At 34.3% G+C, this 20,413-nt stretch overlaps 1 protein-coding gene across 1 annotated transcript in view; it reads right to left on the bottom strand.

Annotated features, from left to right (window-relative positions):
- LOC147074508 (uncharacterized) overlaps positions 1-20,413 on the bottom strand; it is a 385,978-nt gene that overhangs the window by 177,905 nt on the left and 187,660 nt on the right. Inside the window, exon 4 of the mRNA XM_085943426.1 lies at positions 18,306-18,434. Within this exon, the coding sequence (XP_085799552.1) occupies positions 18,306-18,434 (129 nt within the window). The remainder of the gene's footprint in view (positions 1-18,305; positions 18,435-20,413) is intronic.

Here is a 20,413-nt window from a genome sequence, read left to right as displayed (position 1 = left end):
GTGTATTTCCATAGAATTTTCTTCACTGCGAAGCGTTTTATTGTCTTGGACTTACTTCATCTGCCGAGAGAAATTAAATTACAAAAAAACTTCCTCGGGTAATTTGCGCTAATTGCTGGAGAAAATTTATTCCATCTAACTTTTGTTTTGTAGGTATTTTAATATTCACTGGAAATTAAGAGGCGTGCACAGTGTAATATCGGTATACAATTTTATTGAAAACATAGGTATGATTTACTTTTATATATTATTAAGATATTTATAAATAAAAATCAATGTCTTTCAACGACTTCCTGGGGTATAAGTGCTTTTCAACACTATTTGAGTACCTATACGTAATATGCTTTATAATATTATATACAATCTTAATGTTGTAATACGTATTGAAAATATCCTTTTAAATACTGAAAATATATCTGAGTATTGACATTTGATAATAATATATTTAACACCTAATAACGAGTATTCATGTTGTGATTTTAATTTTACCGATATTATAATCAAAATGGCGTCGATTGAAACAAATAAAAGTGACGTACCTACTGATGCTACTATTATTGATCTTTAAAGGTCTCGGCTTTTGAACTTTGAGAATCGATGTCTTCGCCGAATCTTAGAGGTACATTGGTACGACTGCGTTACAAACACCTGAGATCGTGAGCGGACACAGCAGCCTTCGGTGATTGAGGTAATCATGAAGAAAGGCTTTACGTGGCTGGGACATGTGCTCCGGATGCCGCCAAAGAGTGCGACACTTCGTACCCTTGTGGCACAGACTCAAGGTTTCCGTCATCGTGGCCGGCCCTCCCTCACCCTGCAGCGATGCTACAAAAATGATCTATGCGCTGCAGGTCTGGTATGGCGAGAGGCGTAAGAGTTGGTGATGAATCGAGAGAATTGGCATAAACTTGTGCTCGCCCTATGCCCCAATGCTGGGTCGTGATAGGGTGAAAGAAGACTGATGCAAGTTGTTACCACCCTGATTACTCTATCTATGCAACTGACTCATGATGGTTCAGTATTGAATCGCAAAAAGTAGAAAGGACCTCAACTCCTTTTAATTAAACTAACGAGTTGATAAACTTTCTTGAAACATGGTTCCCACTTATCAATCGACTTTCAACTGTCGTTAAACGTATAGGTAGTTGAACGACAAAAATCGCCACGTGAAAACGCGACATAAGCTAGTTTTATCATAGGACGGTCTGAGGTTGAGTACAAGTATCAAAATTTTTGAAAGTCAGTGCTAAAATGGAGTAAACAATATTGAAGTTATGGATATAAGAACCTCCATAGAATATTATGTATCTATAATACTATAATCTAATATATAAAAATTAATATTTGTGTGTTTGTTTGTTCGTATTTAATGCGCAGCCATACCGTTCATCCGATTGCGATAAAACTTTGTAAACTTATTGCTTGCACTTGCGGGAAGAGTATAGGCTATACTAATATATAAAAATGAATGTCTGTCTGTCTGTATGTCTGTCTGTCTGTGTGTCTGTCCCGTATGCGTTCCTATACCATTCATCCGATTGCAATGAAATTTTGGAAAGTGGTTGTATGCACACCCATGAAGGTTTCTGAATTAGAAAAATCATCATCTTCTTCTTCTTCTTCATTCTATTTTCTTTTATTCGTATGGTTCCTATACCATTCATCCGATTGCAATGAAATTTTGGTAAGTGGTTGTATGCACATTCATGAAGGTTTCTGAATTAGAAAAATCATCATTTTCTTCTTTTTCTTCATTCTATCTTCTTTTATTCGTATGGTTCCTATACCGTTCATCCGATTGCGATGAAACCTTCGTCAGTTATTGTGTTAACACCCACAAAGGTTTCTAAAATAGTACAACCATCTTCTTCTTCATTTTATCTTCTTTTATTCGTATGGTCCCTATACCATTCATCCGATTGCAATAAAACCTTCGTCAGTTGTTGTGGTAACACCCGCAATGGTTTTTGAATTAGTACAACCATCTTCTTCTTCTTCTTTTTCTTCTATTCTATATTATTCTATTCGTATGCGTTCCTATTCCATTCATCCGATTGCAATAAAATTTTCGTCAATAATTGTGCCAACACCCGCGAAGGTTTCTGAATTAGTACAACCATCTTCTTCTTCTTCTTCATTCTATTTTCTTTTATTCGTATGGTCCCTATACCATTCATCCGATTGCGATGAAACCTTCGTCAGTTATTGTGGTAACACCCGCAATGGTTTTTGAATTAGTACAAGTATCTTCTTCTTCTTCCTTGGTTCCTATACCATTCATCCGATTGCAATGAAAATTTGGTAAGTGGTTCTATGCACATCCATAAAGGTTTCTGAATTAGAAAAATCATCATCTTCTTCTTCTTCTTCATTCTATCTTCTTCTATTTGTATGCGTTCTTATACCATTCATCCAATTGCGATGAAAATTTGACCAGTTGTTGTGCGCAAGCCCGCGAAGGTTTCTGAATTAGTACAACCATCTTCTTCTATTCGTATGCGTTCCTATACCATTCATCCGATTGCAATGAAACTTTGGTGAGTTGTCGTGCGCACGCCTGCAAAGGTTTCTGAATTAGTAGAACCATCATCTTCTTCTTCTTCTTCATTCTATCTTCTTCTATTCGTATGCGTTCTTATACCATTCATCCAATTGCGATGAAAATTTGACCAGTTGTTGTGCGCAAGCCCGCGAAGGTTTCTGAATTAGTACAACCATCTTCTTCTATTCCTATGCGTTCCTATACCATTCATCCGATTGCAATGAAACTTTGATGAGTTGTCGTGCGCACGCCTGCAAAGGTTTCTAAATTAGTAAAACCATCATCTTCTTCTTCTATTCGAATTCGTACCTACACCATTCATCCGATTGCAATGAAACTTTGGTGAGTTGTCGTGCGCATGCCCACAAAAATTTCTGAATTAGAAAATCATCTTCTACTTCTATTCTTATGCGTTCCTATACCATTCATCCGATTGCAATGACATTTCGATCAAGTGTTGTGCCCTTGCCCGCAAAGGTTTCTCAATTAGTACAATCATCTTTTTCTTCTTCTATTTGTATGCGTTCTTATGCCATTCATCCGATTGTGATGAAATTTTGACCAGTTGTTGTGCGCACGCCCGCGAAGGTTTTTGAATTAGTACCATCTTCTTCTTCTTCTATTCGTATGCGTTCCTATACCATTAATCCGATTGCAATGAAACTTTGGTGAGTTGTCATGCGCATGCCCACAAAGATTTCTGATTTAGAAAATCATCTTCTTCTACTATTCGTATGCGCTCCTATACCATTCATCCGATTGCGATGAAACTTTTGTCAGTTGTTGTGCGCACACCTGCGAAGGTTTCTAAATTATTATTATATAAAATACAAAGTTTGTTGTTTGTTTTTTCCATCCAATTTCGTTTTTTTTTTTACTACATATTAATAACATTAATAACGTTTTCATATTTTGGATTCGATTTTAATTTAGTGTTCTTATGTTTGACCTTTACTCCTATAAGAATTATTTTCATATTGCCATATTGTATTACACAGATATTTTAATATTAAAAAAATAATTACCTCTTATTATTTTTCAAATATCTAAGATAAATATAACCACGAAGCGACCCTGTGCGAAGCCGGGTACTTCAGCTAGTAATATATAAGAAAATAGTTTTAACTTACTTACTTAATTTTTTAACCAACTTGATATATTATTATTACGAAGATATCAGAATGTTCCATTCTTCATTGAAAATACACAAGATGGAAAGCTTCAGAAACATTCATATTAAAAAAATCTTGATATTTTTTTCCTCCCAAATTATATGATTCTGATGTTATTTCAGACAAGTATTAACATCTACTAAAATGATTCCTCTTCGAGAAATAAGCCAGTCTTAGGTAGTCTTAACTAGGAGTTGCTTAAAATATGATAATTAATATTTAGTTATATTGGATGTAGGTATATTTACAAGTTTGATTAGATTAAAAGATATAGCATATAGAGAAGGACACACTTATCACTTGCCACTCACCTGCGATCGAAGATAAAGAGGGCAGTCGGGCCTTCATAAATTGTACATTAACTTAATTATTGATTATTTTATATTTTTCTGTAATCAACTTTTGTAAATAAATATCTATCCTCTCCTTTTGTAAATAAATAACAAGTCGTTTATTGGATTGGTCATCGCTCATGATAGTACGATCAATAATAATGGTATATTCTTATATCTTGTGAATTATTTATTGAATAAACAATAATTTAATTTAATTATTTGTTATTATGAACATGCCTCAAGGCGATATTGTCTATTGGCTTTATTTTAGTCTTTACTGTCTTCCTTGAAAATCTTATACTAATTGTTCTTAGCCATTTTAATTAATACAGTGTAACGAAAGGGGTAAAATTTTTAAGAGAGTTTTCAACCCTTCTTGAATTTTCACTCACAAGAAAGAGGTTTTCATATTATTTGATCAATTTCACATGATTGTTGTAATTATTTGTCGATCTAGTCATTCAGTTTTTAATAATATTGGTAATTTTGTATTTATTATGTTAACTGTATTCATGGTGGAAATGCATTGTATTATTGATTTAATTAAAACGCAATTTTATCACACTAACTCTAGTTTTATTATATAACGTTTTGTCGCTCCGTCCAATTCAGAGGGATATTTTCACTTGTTTACAACTAGTCTGAAATATCATTAGTTGAAAATGTCTACTCTCTCTGAAAACTAAATAATTTACAAATAATAAACAATTGGAATTGTAGTCAAATATCATAGAAAAGTATTCAATGTCAGATAACACAATATTATTAAAACATATTATCTATACTTATATTATTTGTTTCAAGGATTACATCATAATACCTATTACAAACTTTTTTGCTCTACATCCGATTATCAAAGATAACCTTTTTCAATGCCTCCTCACATTCCCGGGAAAATTCTATTGTTATATTCGTTAAAGAGAATATTTTCTAAATCTAAAAAAAACTAGCATGGAAAATAAAAATAAACTGTTCATATAAATGAAATAACAATGATACAATTGCGAATTAGTTTTCTCACTTTGGTTATCAGAAAATAATTATGTCGAGGATTTAAGTGGACTATAATAATTTAGAGTTAGTTGAGTAGAGTGGCTTGGGAACTCCGGGCACTAACCTTGTTGATGCACAGCAGAGGGAGTCCCGCATTTTTAGTTTCCAGTCACTCACGAACTGTCACAACGTCACTCGTGGCTTTGGAGCATACGGTCTGTACAGGCGCGGTCACCATGTAAGTTTTGTTTATTGGTTTAATTGTTTGTTGTAGTTGCTCTTGCAGTTAATTGGCACTAAATTAATACTTTGGACGCGGAAGACGCACACGGTGCGTAATGACCAGGCGGCCGATCGATGTAATTAACGTGCATTTTAAAGGGGGCAATTAAAATCTCATTATCTATTCAGCAGCGAAAGCGTTAAGTGTATCCAGGAGATACTTAGGGCATGATTTGGTACTATTTGGAGGAGGTGTTACAGGAATTGGCTCAAAAAAATTATATGAATTAAAAACTCGGGGAAAGATCAACCCAAAATAAACATTAAGGCTATACCTCAGTTGAGGCATGGTCTAAAAAGATCGTGGCTAGGGGATGCGCGGATTGCGGGTCGCGGGTGCAAATTACGCATGCCGAACGAAATATAATTTGTCATATAAATCCAACATGCGTCCATTTAATGTTCTGTTTATTGTCATAGAAAGCTGCCTTGGGCAGAATCCTTAATTGGGGATTGCTGAACAAGCTGACCTTTGCCCCGAGCAAAACGGAAGCTGTCCTCCTCAGGGGTAGTTCTCGGGTCAACATAACTCGACGGCCGCCCACGGTTCGTTTTGGCCAGACCTCAGTGCGTTTCTCCGAAAGGGTTACGTATCTGGGAGTAATTCTTGATGACAAGCTGTCTTTCGTTCACCACGCCAAGACGGCCGTCTCTAAGGCCAATTCGGCCTATCAGAGAATGGCCCGAATGGCGGGCAGCAATTGGGGACTTAAGCCTAGAGCCCTTAAGGTTGCATACGGCGCAATTTTCATGGGAATTGCCGGTTACGCCTCCAGCATTTGGCATTCTCGAGTAAACTCCTTAACTCTCGTGAGACGCGCACTATTAAGCGGGCAGCGACTTGCGCTGATCTCGCTTACCAAAGCCTACCGCACAACTTCTACTGACGCGCTTGCCGTACTCGCGGGGGTGCTACCCCTCGATCTGCACGTCCAAGTCAGAGGATCGATCACCCTCCTCTTGAGGGGGATCAGCACAATACTCGCCGGTGTCCATCTGACACCACCGCAGAGATCCGAGGACGTTCCTTACAGGAAGACTGTAAGTGACATTGTGTACAAGACCGCATTTGCGGCATGGCAGGCGAGGTGGACCGCCTCCCCCAAGGGGCGGCACACTTACCGTTTTTTTCCAGACGTATTCTGCAGGCACCAAACTAGAAGACTCCAACCTTCGCACTGGATTAGCCAGTTCCTCACCGGCCATGGCAACTTCGCTGCCAGACTCCACGAGTTTGGCTTGATAGTAGATGGGCCGGGTTGTACCTGCGGGCATGACCACCAAGATGTTGAACACATCCTCTGGGATTGCCCGCTTATGGAATTCGAACGAGCGGAGCTGTTTGCCAGGGTCCGTCCTCACACGGGCCCAATTGGTCATGGAGATCTGGTAGCAACCGAGGCCAACTTTGCGGCATTTGAGAAATTTGCAGCGTCGTATGGGGAGCGGGATAGTCCCGACTCTTCTGTAGACTCATCCATTTCAATTCGTGACACTCAGTATGCGGGTACACAAAGCGCTTAACGTCAGCGGACAGCAGAGCCAGTCCAAAAACAAACATTTTCTTTCTTAACTTTCTTCTTTCAGCACTACGGTGCATGGTTGCAGCATCAGTCCCGTGCGGCTCCGTCTCGGGACGGAATGAGCACTTAAAATCACTTCTTTCAGACACGTTTAAAGCGTCATAGAAAGCGGCCGTGCATATCCACGGTTGTGCATATATGACGGGTGGTGGTGGGCACTTATCATGTCATAGAAAGCTGCCGTGAATATCCACGGTTGTGCATATATGACGGGTGGTGGTGGGCACTTTAACGTATGTTCTATTAGTAACAATAATAATATATTCATTGACATGTTTTCTTTTTCAAGTAAATGGGTAACGTTTTTAGCCATCTTTACACGATTTAAGAATTAATACCCCCGTCGCCATCACAAAACAAATTGACGTATTCAAACCTCGACGTTCGCTCTCCGAACGCCAGCGAGTCCAAAATTTCGTCGCACCTACAGTTGAAAATTATTTTCCGTTTCACTGATTTATCGTCTTAATCCGTAAGTTTAGTGAATTTAGCTGTTACAAAAAGTAGGAACTATAATATAATGTAGATTATTGTTAAAAACTTTTTAGTTACTTTTATTTTACTAGAAAAACAAATAAATTGAACTTTAATAAACGTAATCTACGATGATATTATTTTATATTGTAATATGGGATATTTTGATATTGTAGCATCGTGGCTACATACCTTTTTAATTTCGAAAGAATTTTTTCGTTACCTCCTGAAAAGTTTAAAAAGTTTCGGCTGAAATTAAAAATGGAGCAGTAATTTTTGAAATAACTCCAATATAAGGGGATGGAATGTTTTGGGATAGTAGGGTGAACGTGTATTTTAACTTTTTATTCATTAATATTTATTGTCACCTCAATACTAACTACAAATAAGTTTAACTTTAACATTGTTGGGGAATTACTCTCTTACTAATTCATAGTGGTATATTAATTAATCTTATTAATGTCAAAAATAAACATTAGACTCTAGATAGGTATATCAAAATATTGGTATTTTTATTAATATCACTATCGTCTAATTCTATAGTAGAGGTTGTGACAATAATATAATATATAAGTGAATTCATGTAAGTCCTTTGTTGGTATATAGAAGGAAAAATAATGAATCAAATTCAGTAATATTTATTACAAAAAACCACATTAATCATGATGCATACTTGTTTGAGGTCACAAAATACAAATGAAATAGCATATTTTATACTACCGACAGACCGTTTCGTTTTCTTTCGGCCACTGGTAGGATACAGGCACACGCCTATCTACCCGCACCTTACCACTCCACCTCTGCTATCTGATCACTTTAACTAAGCGTTGTTTAATACCCAGTTTGTTCGAGAACAGTTTTAAGTAATCACCTTACCACTTAATCACTGCGAAAAGTTTGATATTGACATTTCGATAGCAATGTGACACTTTAATAAATTTGTAGAAATAGTAATATAGTCTATTATATATAGTATATTAGCTGTGAAAGTTTTATAATAGCTTGTCCGGTAGTTTTTTTAATTATATCACACCAGATAGATAAAAATGAAAAAAAACTATCATTTGTGTTAAATTTATAATGAAAACGAAAATATTTCGAAATCATAAACTGAAATTTAAATTTTATAACCTATTAGTAATATAAGTAAGCAGAAATGTTTGTTCTATGTACGTAACGTGAAATTGTATTTATAAAAATAATATTTATTTAAGTTAAAACAAAACAATACAATATGGGGATAATAATATAGTAGCTGTCAGTATATTAGTGATCAAATATCTATTTTTAATGTATCAAATTATTCGACTGCAATAATATAATCCCAGCGACTCATATTCCAGTAAACAACTTATTACGTGTATCAGCAGATTGAGTGGCGATATTAAATACGGTATCGCAATGGAAAATTAGTCTAACATCTATTCCCATAGTATCATATTATATTATGACTGTAATAATAAATCACAGCTACTCGTATTTAAACCGCTGACTCGTTCAATATAATTATGTACTGGAATGTAGTGTTTAAGTATTACTTTCGACTGTATAAATTACGAATAATGATTTATCAAAATGTCATTCGAATCTAAGTACCCGGCTCGTAACTATCTCAGTACATAATAATATGTACTGTCATTGTATTTATACTATCGTATCGACCGTTACGCTGCAAATAAAACTCGCTCCTGCATACATCTTCGACTTCTTCATCATCATCATACAGTCCAGATGTGACCCTGACGTGATCTTCTACCGGCAAGTACAGCAAGGCACAATATTATCGTTAGTTTTAAAAACTGTTCTAAGCTAACGAATTCCAGAGGCGTTGCTTGCTACGGCGATAGTAGATTCTAAATGAATTTTATTTGTCATAGCTAATTTATCACAAGTATTTTTATTAATTAATATTGTCTTTCCCAAACTTATATATTTTTTCTAGAAACAAATAACTGCAAATAACAAAAAGTTTTATCATTGATAAAAACTAATGATATCATAAAAACGAAAATGGAAGAGAAGAAAGTGCCATTACTTGGAAAAAAACAAAGTTACCCTATTTATTATCGGTGGGGGATGAAAAGAAAAGCTTTCTTAATTAAATAAAACATCAAGAGGATAACTGTAGAACTTTGATTAGAGGAAAGATGCTGAATATTAATTGCTCGCCGGTTATTTTAATTGTCGACATCGTAGAGAATCCCTTTCCTCCCTTACGAATATTTTATTAATCAGTTTGCACCGTGAAATGAATTGTATTACAACCGTAATAAGTTAATTCAAAATTATAATATCTATATACAAATATATGTAATAAAATAATAACAATAGTATTTGTAAGTGCTTTCAAACCGATGGACTATTATGCCAATTGGGCAGACAAAAACTGTGTGCAACCAAAGAAAAATACAGATATTGACATATTCTACCTATTCAAATGAGTAGGTAAACGTTGTTTTATGCATTCTTAAAATTATTATTATTAATTAATTATTAAAAATCCATGATGGCCGCGCGGATTACGCGTCGGCCTATAACGTCGTTAGTCCCAGTCTGGCAAGTGGATGACAACCATTTCTCCTAAAAACAAAAACCTGTTAATACAAACCTCCATTTTGTGCCCATATGATTTTATTAGAATCTGACATGGTCGAAAAAAAATAGGGTCTACTTAGCTCATTCGGCGTACTTACGTGTATGTACATACTTAATAATTTTTGTATTTGATTTTTCACTATTATTGCTTCTATTTCTTTATTTCTCAAGTCATGTTGTAAACGTCTTGAATTTGTAATTTGTAAAGTTTACTATAATATGTAAATAAATAAATTGAAATTACTAGATACGCTGGTCGTTGAAATTTATGTTGTTTCTAAGTCTACGTTTTTGTCGGTGTCGTGTCATTGGTAACCAGTGTTGCCATCTTTTCAAAGTGGAATTATAGTACAGAGCCTCCAAAAAATATAGTACGTGTTGTCATTTGTTGAAAATGTATAGGTTTTTTGTTTCTCAGAAAAAAATAACGGAGAATTTGAGGAAGTCCGGTACCTCTTTTTTATTTAGATAACTCTTCCGACCAAAAATGCTTACCGAAGAATTCAAGAAATTTTATTTTAAACCAAAGTCAAGGGATTTTTTACGTTTTCCGAGCAATTTTTTTTCCAAGTTCTCCAAAACTTCTTATATTGCGAAATTATAGTACTTTGCACCAATTTATCGAACGGAAATATCAAATGTTAGTACTTTTTACATATTTTTTTCCGATATTCAAAATTATAGTATTTTGGGCGTACTATACCTGTTTTATATCGTACATAGTACGCGGACCAAAATGATAGTACAAATACTATAATTAGTACGGTTGGCAACACTGTTGGTAACACCACTGGAGTTTACGATCATAAAATTTATAAACGTATAAAATAATTAAGGTTTTCAAAATCTATATTAAATATAAATATTCTTAGGGTGATTATTCGACATATATATATATATATATATATTCGAGTTGATTTATATTAAATGAAAAAAAATCCTCTTACGCTTAAAACTTTTTGATACAAAGTTCATTCAAACTAGCAGGTGATAATGTAACAAGTATTCATAATATGTTAAAATATGCAAGAGAAGAAAAATGCAAAGTGCCATTTCTAGCGTAAAGTAGACTGAAAATAGTGTGGAGAAGCGAGAAGATATTACCCTATAAGTGGGTGAGCGGCAGTTGACATATTTCTCGCGAGGAGTTCTCCGACAACAAACTGCAGAAGGGTGCCGGTTCAATTGCTACTTAAACATTACCCGGAAACCCTGAGGGTTAAAGAAAAAAAAGCTGTCGAGTTTGCTGGATTTTTAAACTGTGCTTTTAAATTATGGTAATAATGCCTATAAAATAATACAGAGTTTATTTTGATCATGTAATATTATCATCATCTTAACCATCAACGAAACCTTTTAATCTTATCCATAGTTCCAAAGCTAAAGAGGTAATTTATACATACGGTACCATTGAATTAAATTTGCTATAATTTATATCAAAATACCTTAGAGCAATAATATTAAAGACACAGTGTATTGTCCCGTTATATGAAGCCGCTTTCTTTGCATATTATGAAGTACAGTAGAACCTAAATTTTATTATTATTAACTTTTTTATGAAACGTTGTACCATCATCTTTCTTATCATTATGGCTAACACATTTTCTACAAAATTTACATTTCATACAAAAACTATATATTTCAGCAACAAGTAGGTACTAGCAGTGTTTGCCTTACGCGCATCCAACAATCATTTACCGACTACACGTCCAAAAACCTAACTCCATTATTCATATGTATTTTACCTAACTCTAACGTAGGTAATAGTATATTGCGGAGATTTTTCTCACTCGCACTTATGGTTAGTTTTTATTCAGGCTTTGAAAAATACCTAATTTGGGAAAAATCATAAAGAGCATTGAAATGATCAGAATTTAAGCATAATTTTGGAGCTTGCTAAGAAAGAGCTCTAACTACGGACCAATCTGAACCAAACCAAACGATATTTTTTATGTAGATACTCCATAATACATCGAAAAAAGAGAATAGCTACGTTATACATTTTGTCTTAAATATTATATCATTCTAGTCAATTTATTCTTGTTATTTCACATCAGTTGGGTGATGAAAAATGATTATAGAGTTAAGTAACGTTCGTCCAGACTCCAGGTTAAACTCCCAATAACTTAATACACTTTGTTTTCAATGGATTATTTTGTTCCCAGTGCATTGCTATTTGCTGCCAAGCTCTTCCAACAGACCATTTATTTTGTTTGTCAAACCTGTGCCATTGTGCCACATCACATTATGGTGATCACTCAATTCATAGTAAAGTTATAATAAATTCGATACTATTGCATTATATATTTCAAAATTCATTCTGAAATGCTACAAAACAACATCAAACATACGGACACAATTTTTTTCTCAAGAATATCATGATTAAAATCGACGAAAGTTTGAACGGAGTAAAACAATAAAGTAAAAATAAAACGAAAAGTTATATTTATATTAAATAATTAAATAATAGTCGAATAACCATTTAAAATTTTCTCTCCTTGGCGCGTAAAGGAAAAAGTCACTGAGCATCATGGCGCCATGATTTATTCAAAGCTCGTATTAAAAATGGAAGTGGAAAATTCTCGAAAGCTCCCCCTCACCAAAGCATTTTCGAAGCTGTCATTCCCCCACCCCTTCCTAAGACACGGCATGCTTAATAAGCATCTAAACCGATGTTTGGAATTGTAATAAGTACCTAATCAAATTAATATTATAATGCTCGTTCACATTATGCCAGTTTATGTGATATTATATTAATTATTAAATGAAATTGAAAATATTTATAAATCACACATTGAAAATAATATGTTTAATAGATAAATTAATCATGTAAATGGCCATAGTAGATGTGGGTTCTTTAGGTAAGTATTTTTTTATTAACTTTTTATTATTCTTTTGCCACTCCATATCAGAGGTCAGCCAACGTCAACAAGGTTTTCACTTCGTCTATTACCCGGAACAGAAGGAGCTGTACTTAACACGGAATGTTAAAAATAATGCACTTGAGTCGATAGCTCAGTTGCTAGAGCACTCACCCAGGTAGCTAAAGGTGTGTGTTAAAATCCTACTATATAGTTGGTAACAATAACTGGTAAATGACAAAAACATCCACTGAAAAGAGTGTTTAATTAAAATTTCTTAAAAATCCTTATCATAGAAATATTATGTTTGTATACAATTGTTTCATATCAGTTTTGTCTCGGTGTATCATTATCGTCGATGGTGGTTATGGGTACGTGGAGGCCAGATGCACTAGAAGATTTGAAGTCCCCCTTGCAAAACTTTACAGCTACAATTTTTATCAATTTGCTTGCTTAATGATTTGATTTTTTTATACTCGGACTGTGAAAATACGCATGTACCAAAGATTTTCATATAAAATAATAAATTAATCACCTCATTTATTTCATGCAAATCCTCTGCTGATTTTGGTGAAAATGACAATGGTAAGAAACATATAAGTGATTGAATTTTCTATCTGTGCTATTCTGATTTTTATGACTTATTAATTGTATTGTGCAGAACTAACCTGCTATTCGTGATGCCATACATTGGGAGGGCAATATCTCTGTTCAACCAAATTGCTTCGGATGTTGATATATTCCACCTACGTGAGCATGAGTATGGGTTGGCGTTGTTTCATAAATTCTTAAAATAGGGTCTATTTAGCTCACTCGATGTGTTTCCATACTTCCATATTTTTATAATTTTTGTACCTATTTACGTTTTATACTGTTTTTGTGATAATGCATATATTTATTTCTTCTTTACACTGTTTTAATGATATTTCTTTGCTTTTAAATGCCATGTTGTGAACGTCTTAAAAATTGTGATGCTCACTGTATATAAAAATAAATTTGAATTGTAAAATACATTTTTTGTGGGTTATTATATTATTTAGTAATGTATGATAACATTGACTAATGAATCATTTAATGAAAATTTTGTAATGCTCTCTGAAAGCTTGTCTTACTTGAAAATTAATTATCGCGTCTTGTATACTTTTCAGTAAAATTTCATTGAAAATCATTTACCATTTGAGCATTTAAATGTACATATAGAACAACGTTATGGAAAAGGGATGCTTTCGGAGGTAATTTAAGGCTTTAAATCTTATCAACGCGCGCCCGCAAAGTGCACGCGGGAACCTCTAACATATACAAACAAGAGAAGGGGTTGTTAACTGATATTTTATTTAATATTTTATCAATGCCGTACAATGTCACAACTGTCCAGGCCCAGAAACGGAAAAATACAAATTATATTACTTCATGTTATTCTTCATCAAAACCTCATGTCTGTGGATCGTGACCTGGATGCTTTGGAAATCAAACAGTCTTCTGAATGAGTTGGGAAACCCCAAGGCACTCATGATTGAATTAGTGCAAACATCTGACGTATTCAATGGTAGATTTAATATTATTGAATACAATACAGCGCGGATGATACAAACGGTGATGACAATAGTGATTTAAATAATTATTTTGACCGTTACGAAATGCGCATTCGATAACCACATGTGTTATCACACTTATCACTAGACTAAAAGTGCGTTATTCCATGATAGAAGCGACGAGAAGTCATGTGTTGTAGGCGGGGTAAATGTGATAAACAATCAGTGACACCTGTTAAATTTTCTACCCCCTTCATACCGCCTAAAAATCATTAAAAATAATATGGATATATTTTCAAAATGGATCCCACAAACTATTTTTCTATGTAAATAAATCAAAAATTCCGCTTTTAATGTGGATTTTTTAATATTTTTAGCAGTAACGATTGATTGGCTGTAGGAATTCCTGAATTAAAGTATGGTGTTTACTTCCATGATAGCTGAAAGTAAATAAACTACGATATAAATTTAAAACAGATCGATAATATTTAGTGTAGATTCGATTTGCTCTCCCATTTATCGTAACATCAACGATATATTATCTACCATTTGAATTGTGAAGTATTTTGTTCCAATTTAAAATTCTGAGATTTTAGCTAACGTTTTTTTCTCGTATTCAATATAAATTGAGTGTAAAGATACTCTCCTCTAATAATTGTAAAGAGAAATGTTGAAATTTTTTCGTGAAAGCTCTGTATTTCTATGTTGGTAATATATGGAGGAAGAGGAGCATCTTGAGGGGCCGGGATTAATATATCACGTGAGCCGCGCGACAGGTGCAGCCTTTGGGGACGCCCGCCGTAAAGGGATGGCAGGATGCTTTGTAGGGGTGACACGTTGTCAACAGCGCCACCGTACGCCGACTGCTGGAAGCTTTGAAAGCTCCGTCTGGGAAATGCGTCGATAATTTGTCAACATACGACATAATAATGATACATGCTTGAGAAATATGTAAACATGTTGTGAAACTCAAAATACTACGCGTACCTATTCAAATTTATGTATAAACCTAAAGCAAAACAAAAGGAATAGTAAATTACGTTCAATTAATTCTATGTATAAAAAAATTAATATAATAACAGTATATCACTGGCGAATATTCAATACCTAACACATATTTCTCGATTAGTCAAAGAATTATTTTATTAAGAGCATTTATTATAAATCTGCCGCATCTCAGATTCCATGGTCTTAACAGGAAATAAGAAAAAATAGCAGGGTCGCAGAACTAGATAAGGCGATTTAAAAACTGTTTGTGATAGCGACCATATATGTTCAAAATCGTATTAGCCCCTCCTACGGGTCTAGGACGATTTGGCGCCGAGACAACTGGATGCCACGCAATTCGAAATTAGGTACTTATTGGCACTTTAAAAAAATATATTTAATATTATTATTTATATTTAAATTATTATTATAATTTAATAGTTGGTGAGAATTTAAATATGCACATGTAAATAATGATTTAATCATGCATATATTTAAGTTACAACAAAAAAAGAGTTTTTTTATTTTATATAAAGCCTTAGGCATGGTAATTCTCAATCCGCAATAAAAAAACATTATGTTAAAAGTAAAATGAATTAAAACTACTAAGTAGTAGATAGAAACTGATTAAAATTCCTCGTCTACGTTCTGTATACGTATCTACGACAGTGCGGCGTCCAGTTGTCCCATTCCCCCTCCAACTTCCTACATACGGGAAGAAATGCTAGTGTTAAGCCAGATCGCACATACAAACTCTCGTCGACTGGAACGTGTCAAAATTGTCGATGTGATTTTGTTGGCGTTAACAAAACACAATACATGTGACTTAATTTACCACCGCACACATCGTGATTGCAGCATTTTTGGTTGTAGATTAAATACATCTGATGTCGCATGCAACACATTATTTCGAAGTATACAGTTTGAATGTCGCATATTTCTAACTGGCATTGAATGTATCCAGTATTTCCGATAAACACGCTGCTTATTTATCAGATGTACAATGACGTTTTTCTATTTTTACAGAGAGTCGTCTCGCATCACTGCCGAGGCAGAGTGCGCGGGAGAGACTTGCAACATTATGAGCGGTTAAGATTTATGGCCATAATTAAGTAATTGATAATGAAAGTTGATTTATTTTTTTCTATATTTAAAAATGGTTCGAATATAAGTTGTATTACACACATAGGTACCTACTGTAAAATATATATGTCACAATCTGGGTAGCCAAAAATGATCAATATGTATGTTTACAGAATTCTAATGAAATTAAATTTCCAACAATCCTCGTAATTGTTAATTTGAATCAATATAGTATGAATGGACAAATTCTTAATTAAGTAGTCAAATTACAATAGAACTCTTACTGTAGTTTCTATAAAAAGCTAACGAAAAAAAGTCAAGCACAAGATGAACACAGCTTATCTACATTCTACATAATATTATGTATACATCTAGCTATAGGTATGCATGAAACGGTTTCGTGTAAAGAATATTTGATTTTTAAAGTCGGAGAATTAAGGGGCTATGTAACGGTTCAAAGACCGAGAGGATTAAAGTAGAGACATCTGTTATCTGACGAGCGAATCGTTCAAGGAAGTGTTGCTAGTTTTTCGAAGGGAACGTAGTAATCTTACACGTATATGAGAAAAATCGAGAAATCGTGACTGATTTACTTTACTGCTTCTTATAAAAATTCAAATATTTTTCTTGATATACCTGTAGAATATTGATGAGTTAGTAAAAAAAAAACTATAGGTACCTACCTACTCAAATATGATTATACTTGGCTTTTTATTTAGGTACCTACGACAAAAACTGTGTGATGTATTCGCATTTTTTAGTTGGTATGTAATAATAATAACGCTGTAAAGAAAGAGGCATATTTCACAGGGATTGCAAAATAAATACATTTGACATAATATAAGTATACGTCAAGATCCTGAAGTTAAGATATGCAGGCCATATCGCTCGAAGAAGAGATCATCATTGGATAAATTGCGTCATCCAGTGGTACCCATGAGATAAAGGGTACGCAAGAGCCCAATTGACAGACAAGGCCAACTTTGAGTCATTTGAAAAATTTTCTGCGTTATATTACGGAGGACGCAATAATTACGATCCCTCCTTAGATTCATCACTTTCCACTCCTCACTCCTCTGTTTCAGCAAAGTTTCAGTACATGGGTTCAGAGTACACTTCGTGTTACTAAAGATAAATGACGGCAGAGGAAGTCTTCCTTTAAGCACCAATGTGCATGGTTGCTACATCAGAGCCGTGCAGTTTCGGGATAAAAAATGTATGGCACTAAAATCTTTTTATTCTGACACGTTTATAGCGTCATGAAAGATGCCTGTGCATAAATCACGGCTGCATAACATGACTGGTGGAAATGGGGTGACTCAAATCATTAATTGATGGCATAATCAAGTTTAGAGAATCTGGTATTGGAAAAGTGTATTGCTGAATACATTATAGACGAATGTGGCGTTATTGACGTTATAAGAAAGAATTAGAAATATATGTAGTCTGATAATATGGTACATATTATGTTCATGATTTTTTTTTGTATTTAATGCTGATTATACATAAGGTTTTAGAATATTGGATTTTTTTACAACAGTTTGAGTGTCACTCAGTAATTAGCTGGGATTAGTTTGCGAAACTTTCAGAGGTATTCGTTTTCTTATTTCTGCTTGTCTAGATCTATCTTTGTATATCATATCTCCCAGGGGCAAAGGGTGGAGGTAAACTATTAAGATACGCCATAAATAGTATACACTAAACTGTGTCAGTTATACGTATCTGTTTTCATTGAAATAAGGATACAATATGCAGATGGTGTTGGTTAGTTTTTAAAATTCAGTCCAAATCGCATGTGAATATCTCTCTGATATAGATCTCCCAATGTGTCAATGTTTCAGTTCTAAGTAAATCTAAACATCCTACCTCATAGCAAGCCAGTTGTGATGTCAACTGCCTGACAGCTCCTCGGCCGAGTGCCTCCCTCTTCCTCTGTGCGCTGAATAGTCGCAACTCTTTTCGTTCTTCGTCTGAAAGCGCGTGACAGTAGCGAACCTGTAAAAATAAGTACATAAGTACATATAATAAACTTTTCCGAATAATAAAATGTAGTTAGATCGTTCATATTATATACTGCTGTTTCACTAAACGGTCGACTAAGGGTAGAATTCATATTTTTTTAGTTTTACATTAGGCACTAAAATACTAAAACAATCACCATAGTTTACAAAACACAGATTTATGGGTCTGCGGATTTTAAAACGGTATTAATATGTAATTAACGGCTTAAGCGGCGGCCTGTAACGTCGTGGGCTCCAGGTTCGAATCCTGTGTCTGGCAATTACACTGTTTTTCAATTTGTGTATGAGTCAGAGTATGGACCTAATAGGTTGAGCAAGTGGCTGACATCCATTTCTCGTAAAAACAAAAACCTATTAATACCAACCTCCACTCCGTGCAGGCCCATAGTATAATAATATTAGGATCGGTCAACAAAAAATAGGGTCAACTTAGCTAATTCGGTGTACTTACGTGTACTTCATAATTTGTTTTTCATCTATCACCAATATTGCTTCTATTTCTTTATTTCTCATATCGATGGTGCAGTTAACAAACCTTCTATGTCAAATTTTATGATTTTGACTTTATGGTATCAAAAAATCAACAAAAAATTAACGGATCTGTTGAACTTTACCTCCTATGTCAAAGAGAAAAAAAGCCGAGTTTATTAATCTTTTAATTAAAACTCCTATGTCATATTCATCGTATTATGCTGCAAATAAATCAGTTTTAACCTTCCCCTGTAACATCGTATTTTTTGACTAAGGAGGTTTGTGATCTGCAACATCGATATGATATTGTGAACGTCTTGAATTTGTAATTTGTAAATTTATTAGGATCGGACATGGTTGGATAATAAATTAGTAATAAAATTCATATATTTTAATCTAATAGGTTATAACACTTATAACATAATAATTTGATAAGTAAGAATAAAATATAACAGCTGCTACTTTGAAGTCTTACAAGAGAGTGGGAGATTCGCTGGTTGAATTATCTGCATAAAAAAATCGTCCCTGGGTATAACAGTGAATCACCCGTCTTCATTATAATTTATACTTTATACTTGATAATTTTACATATTTTTAAGTGAGCTGACTTATATATCTAATATATAAAAATCAATATTTGTTTGTTTGTTTGTTTGTTCGTATTTTATGCGCTGCCATACCGTTCATCCGATTGCGATAAAACTTTGTGAACTTATTGCTTGCACTTTCGCGAAGAGTATAGGCTATGTCTTTTATATAACAATGAATGTCTGCCTGTCTGTTTGTCTGTCTGTCTGTCTGTCTGTTTGCCTGTCTGTCCCGTATGCGTTCCTATACCATTCATCCGATTGCGATGAAATTTTGGTAAGTGGTTGTATGCACACCTGCGAAGGTTTCTGAATCAGAAAAATCATCATCTTCTTCTTCTTCTTCTTCTTCATTCTATTTTCTTTTATTCGTATGATTCCTATACCATTCATCCGATTGCCATAAAACTTTCGTCAGTTGTTGTACGCACACCCGCAAAGGTTTCTGAATTAGAAAAACCATCTTCTTCTTCTATTCTATATTCTTCTATTCGTATGTGTTCCTATTCCATTCATCGGATTGCAATAAAACTTTCGTCAGTAATTGTGCCAACACCCGCGAAGGTTCCTGAATTGGTAGAACCATCTTCTTCTTCTATTCGTATGCGGTCCTATACCATTCATCCGATTGCAATGAAATTTTGATCAAGTGTTGTGCTCACGCCCGCAAAGGTATCTGAATTGATACAACTATTTTCTTCTTATTTTTCTTCTATTCTATCTTCTTCTATTCGTATGCGTTCTTATACTATTCATCCGATTGCGATGAAATTTTGACCAGTTGTTGTGCGCACGCCCGCGAAGGTTTTTAAATTAGTACAACCATATTCTTCTTCTTCTATTCGTATGCATTCTTATACCATTCATCCGATTGCAATAAAACTTTCGTCTGTAA

The sequence above is a fragment of the Rhyacophila brunnea genome, unplaced genomic scaffold, assembly GCF_057557595.1.
Source record: "Rhyacophila brunnea isolate RB1 unplaced genomic scaffold, BYU_Rbru_1.0 scaffold_16, whole genome shotgun sequence".
NCBI lineage: Eukaryota > Metazoa > Arthropoda > Insecta > Trichoptera > Rhyacophilidae > Rhyacophila > Rhyacophila brunnea.
This window is presented reverse-complemented; position numbering and strand designations above follow the sequence as displayed.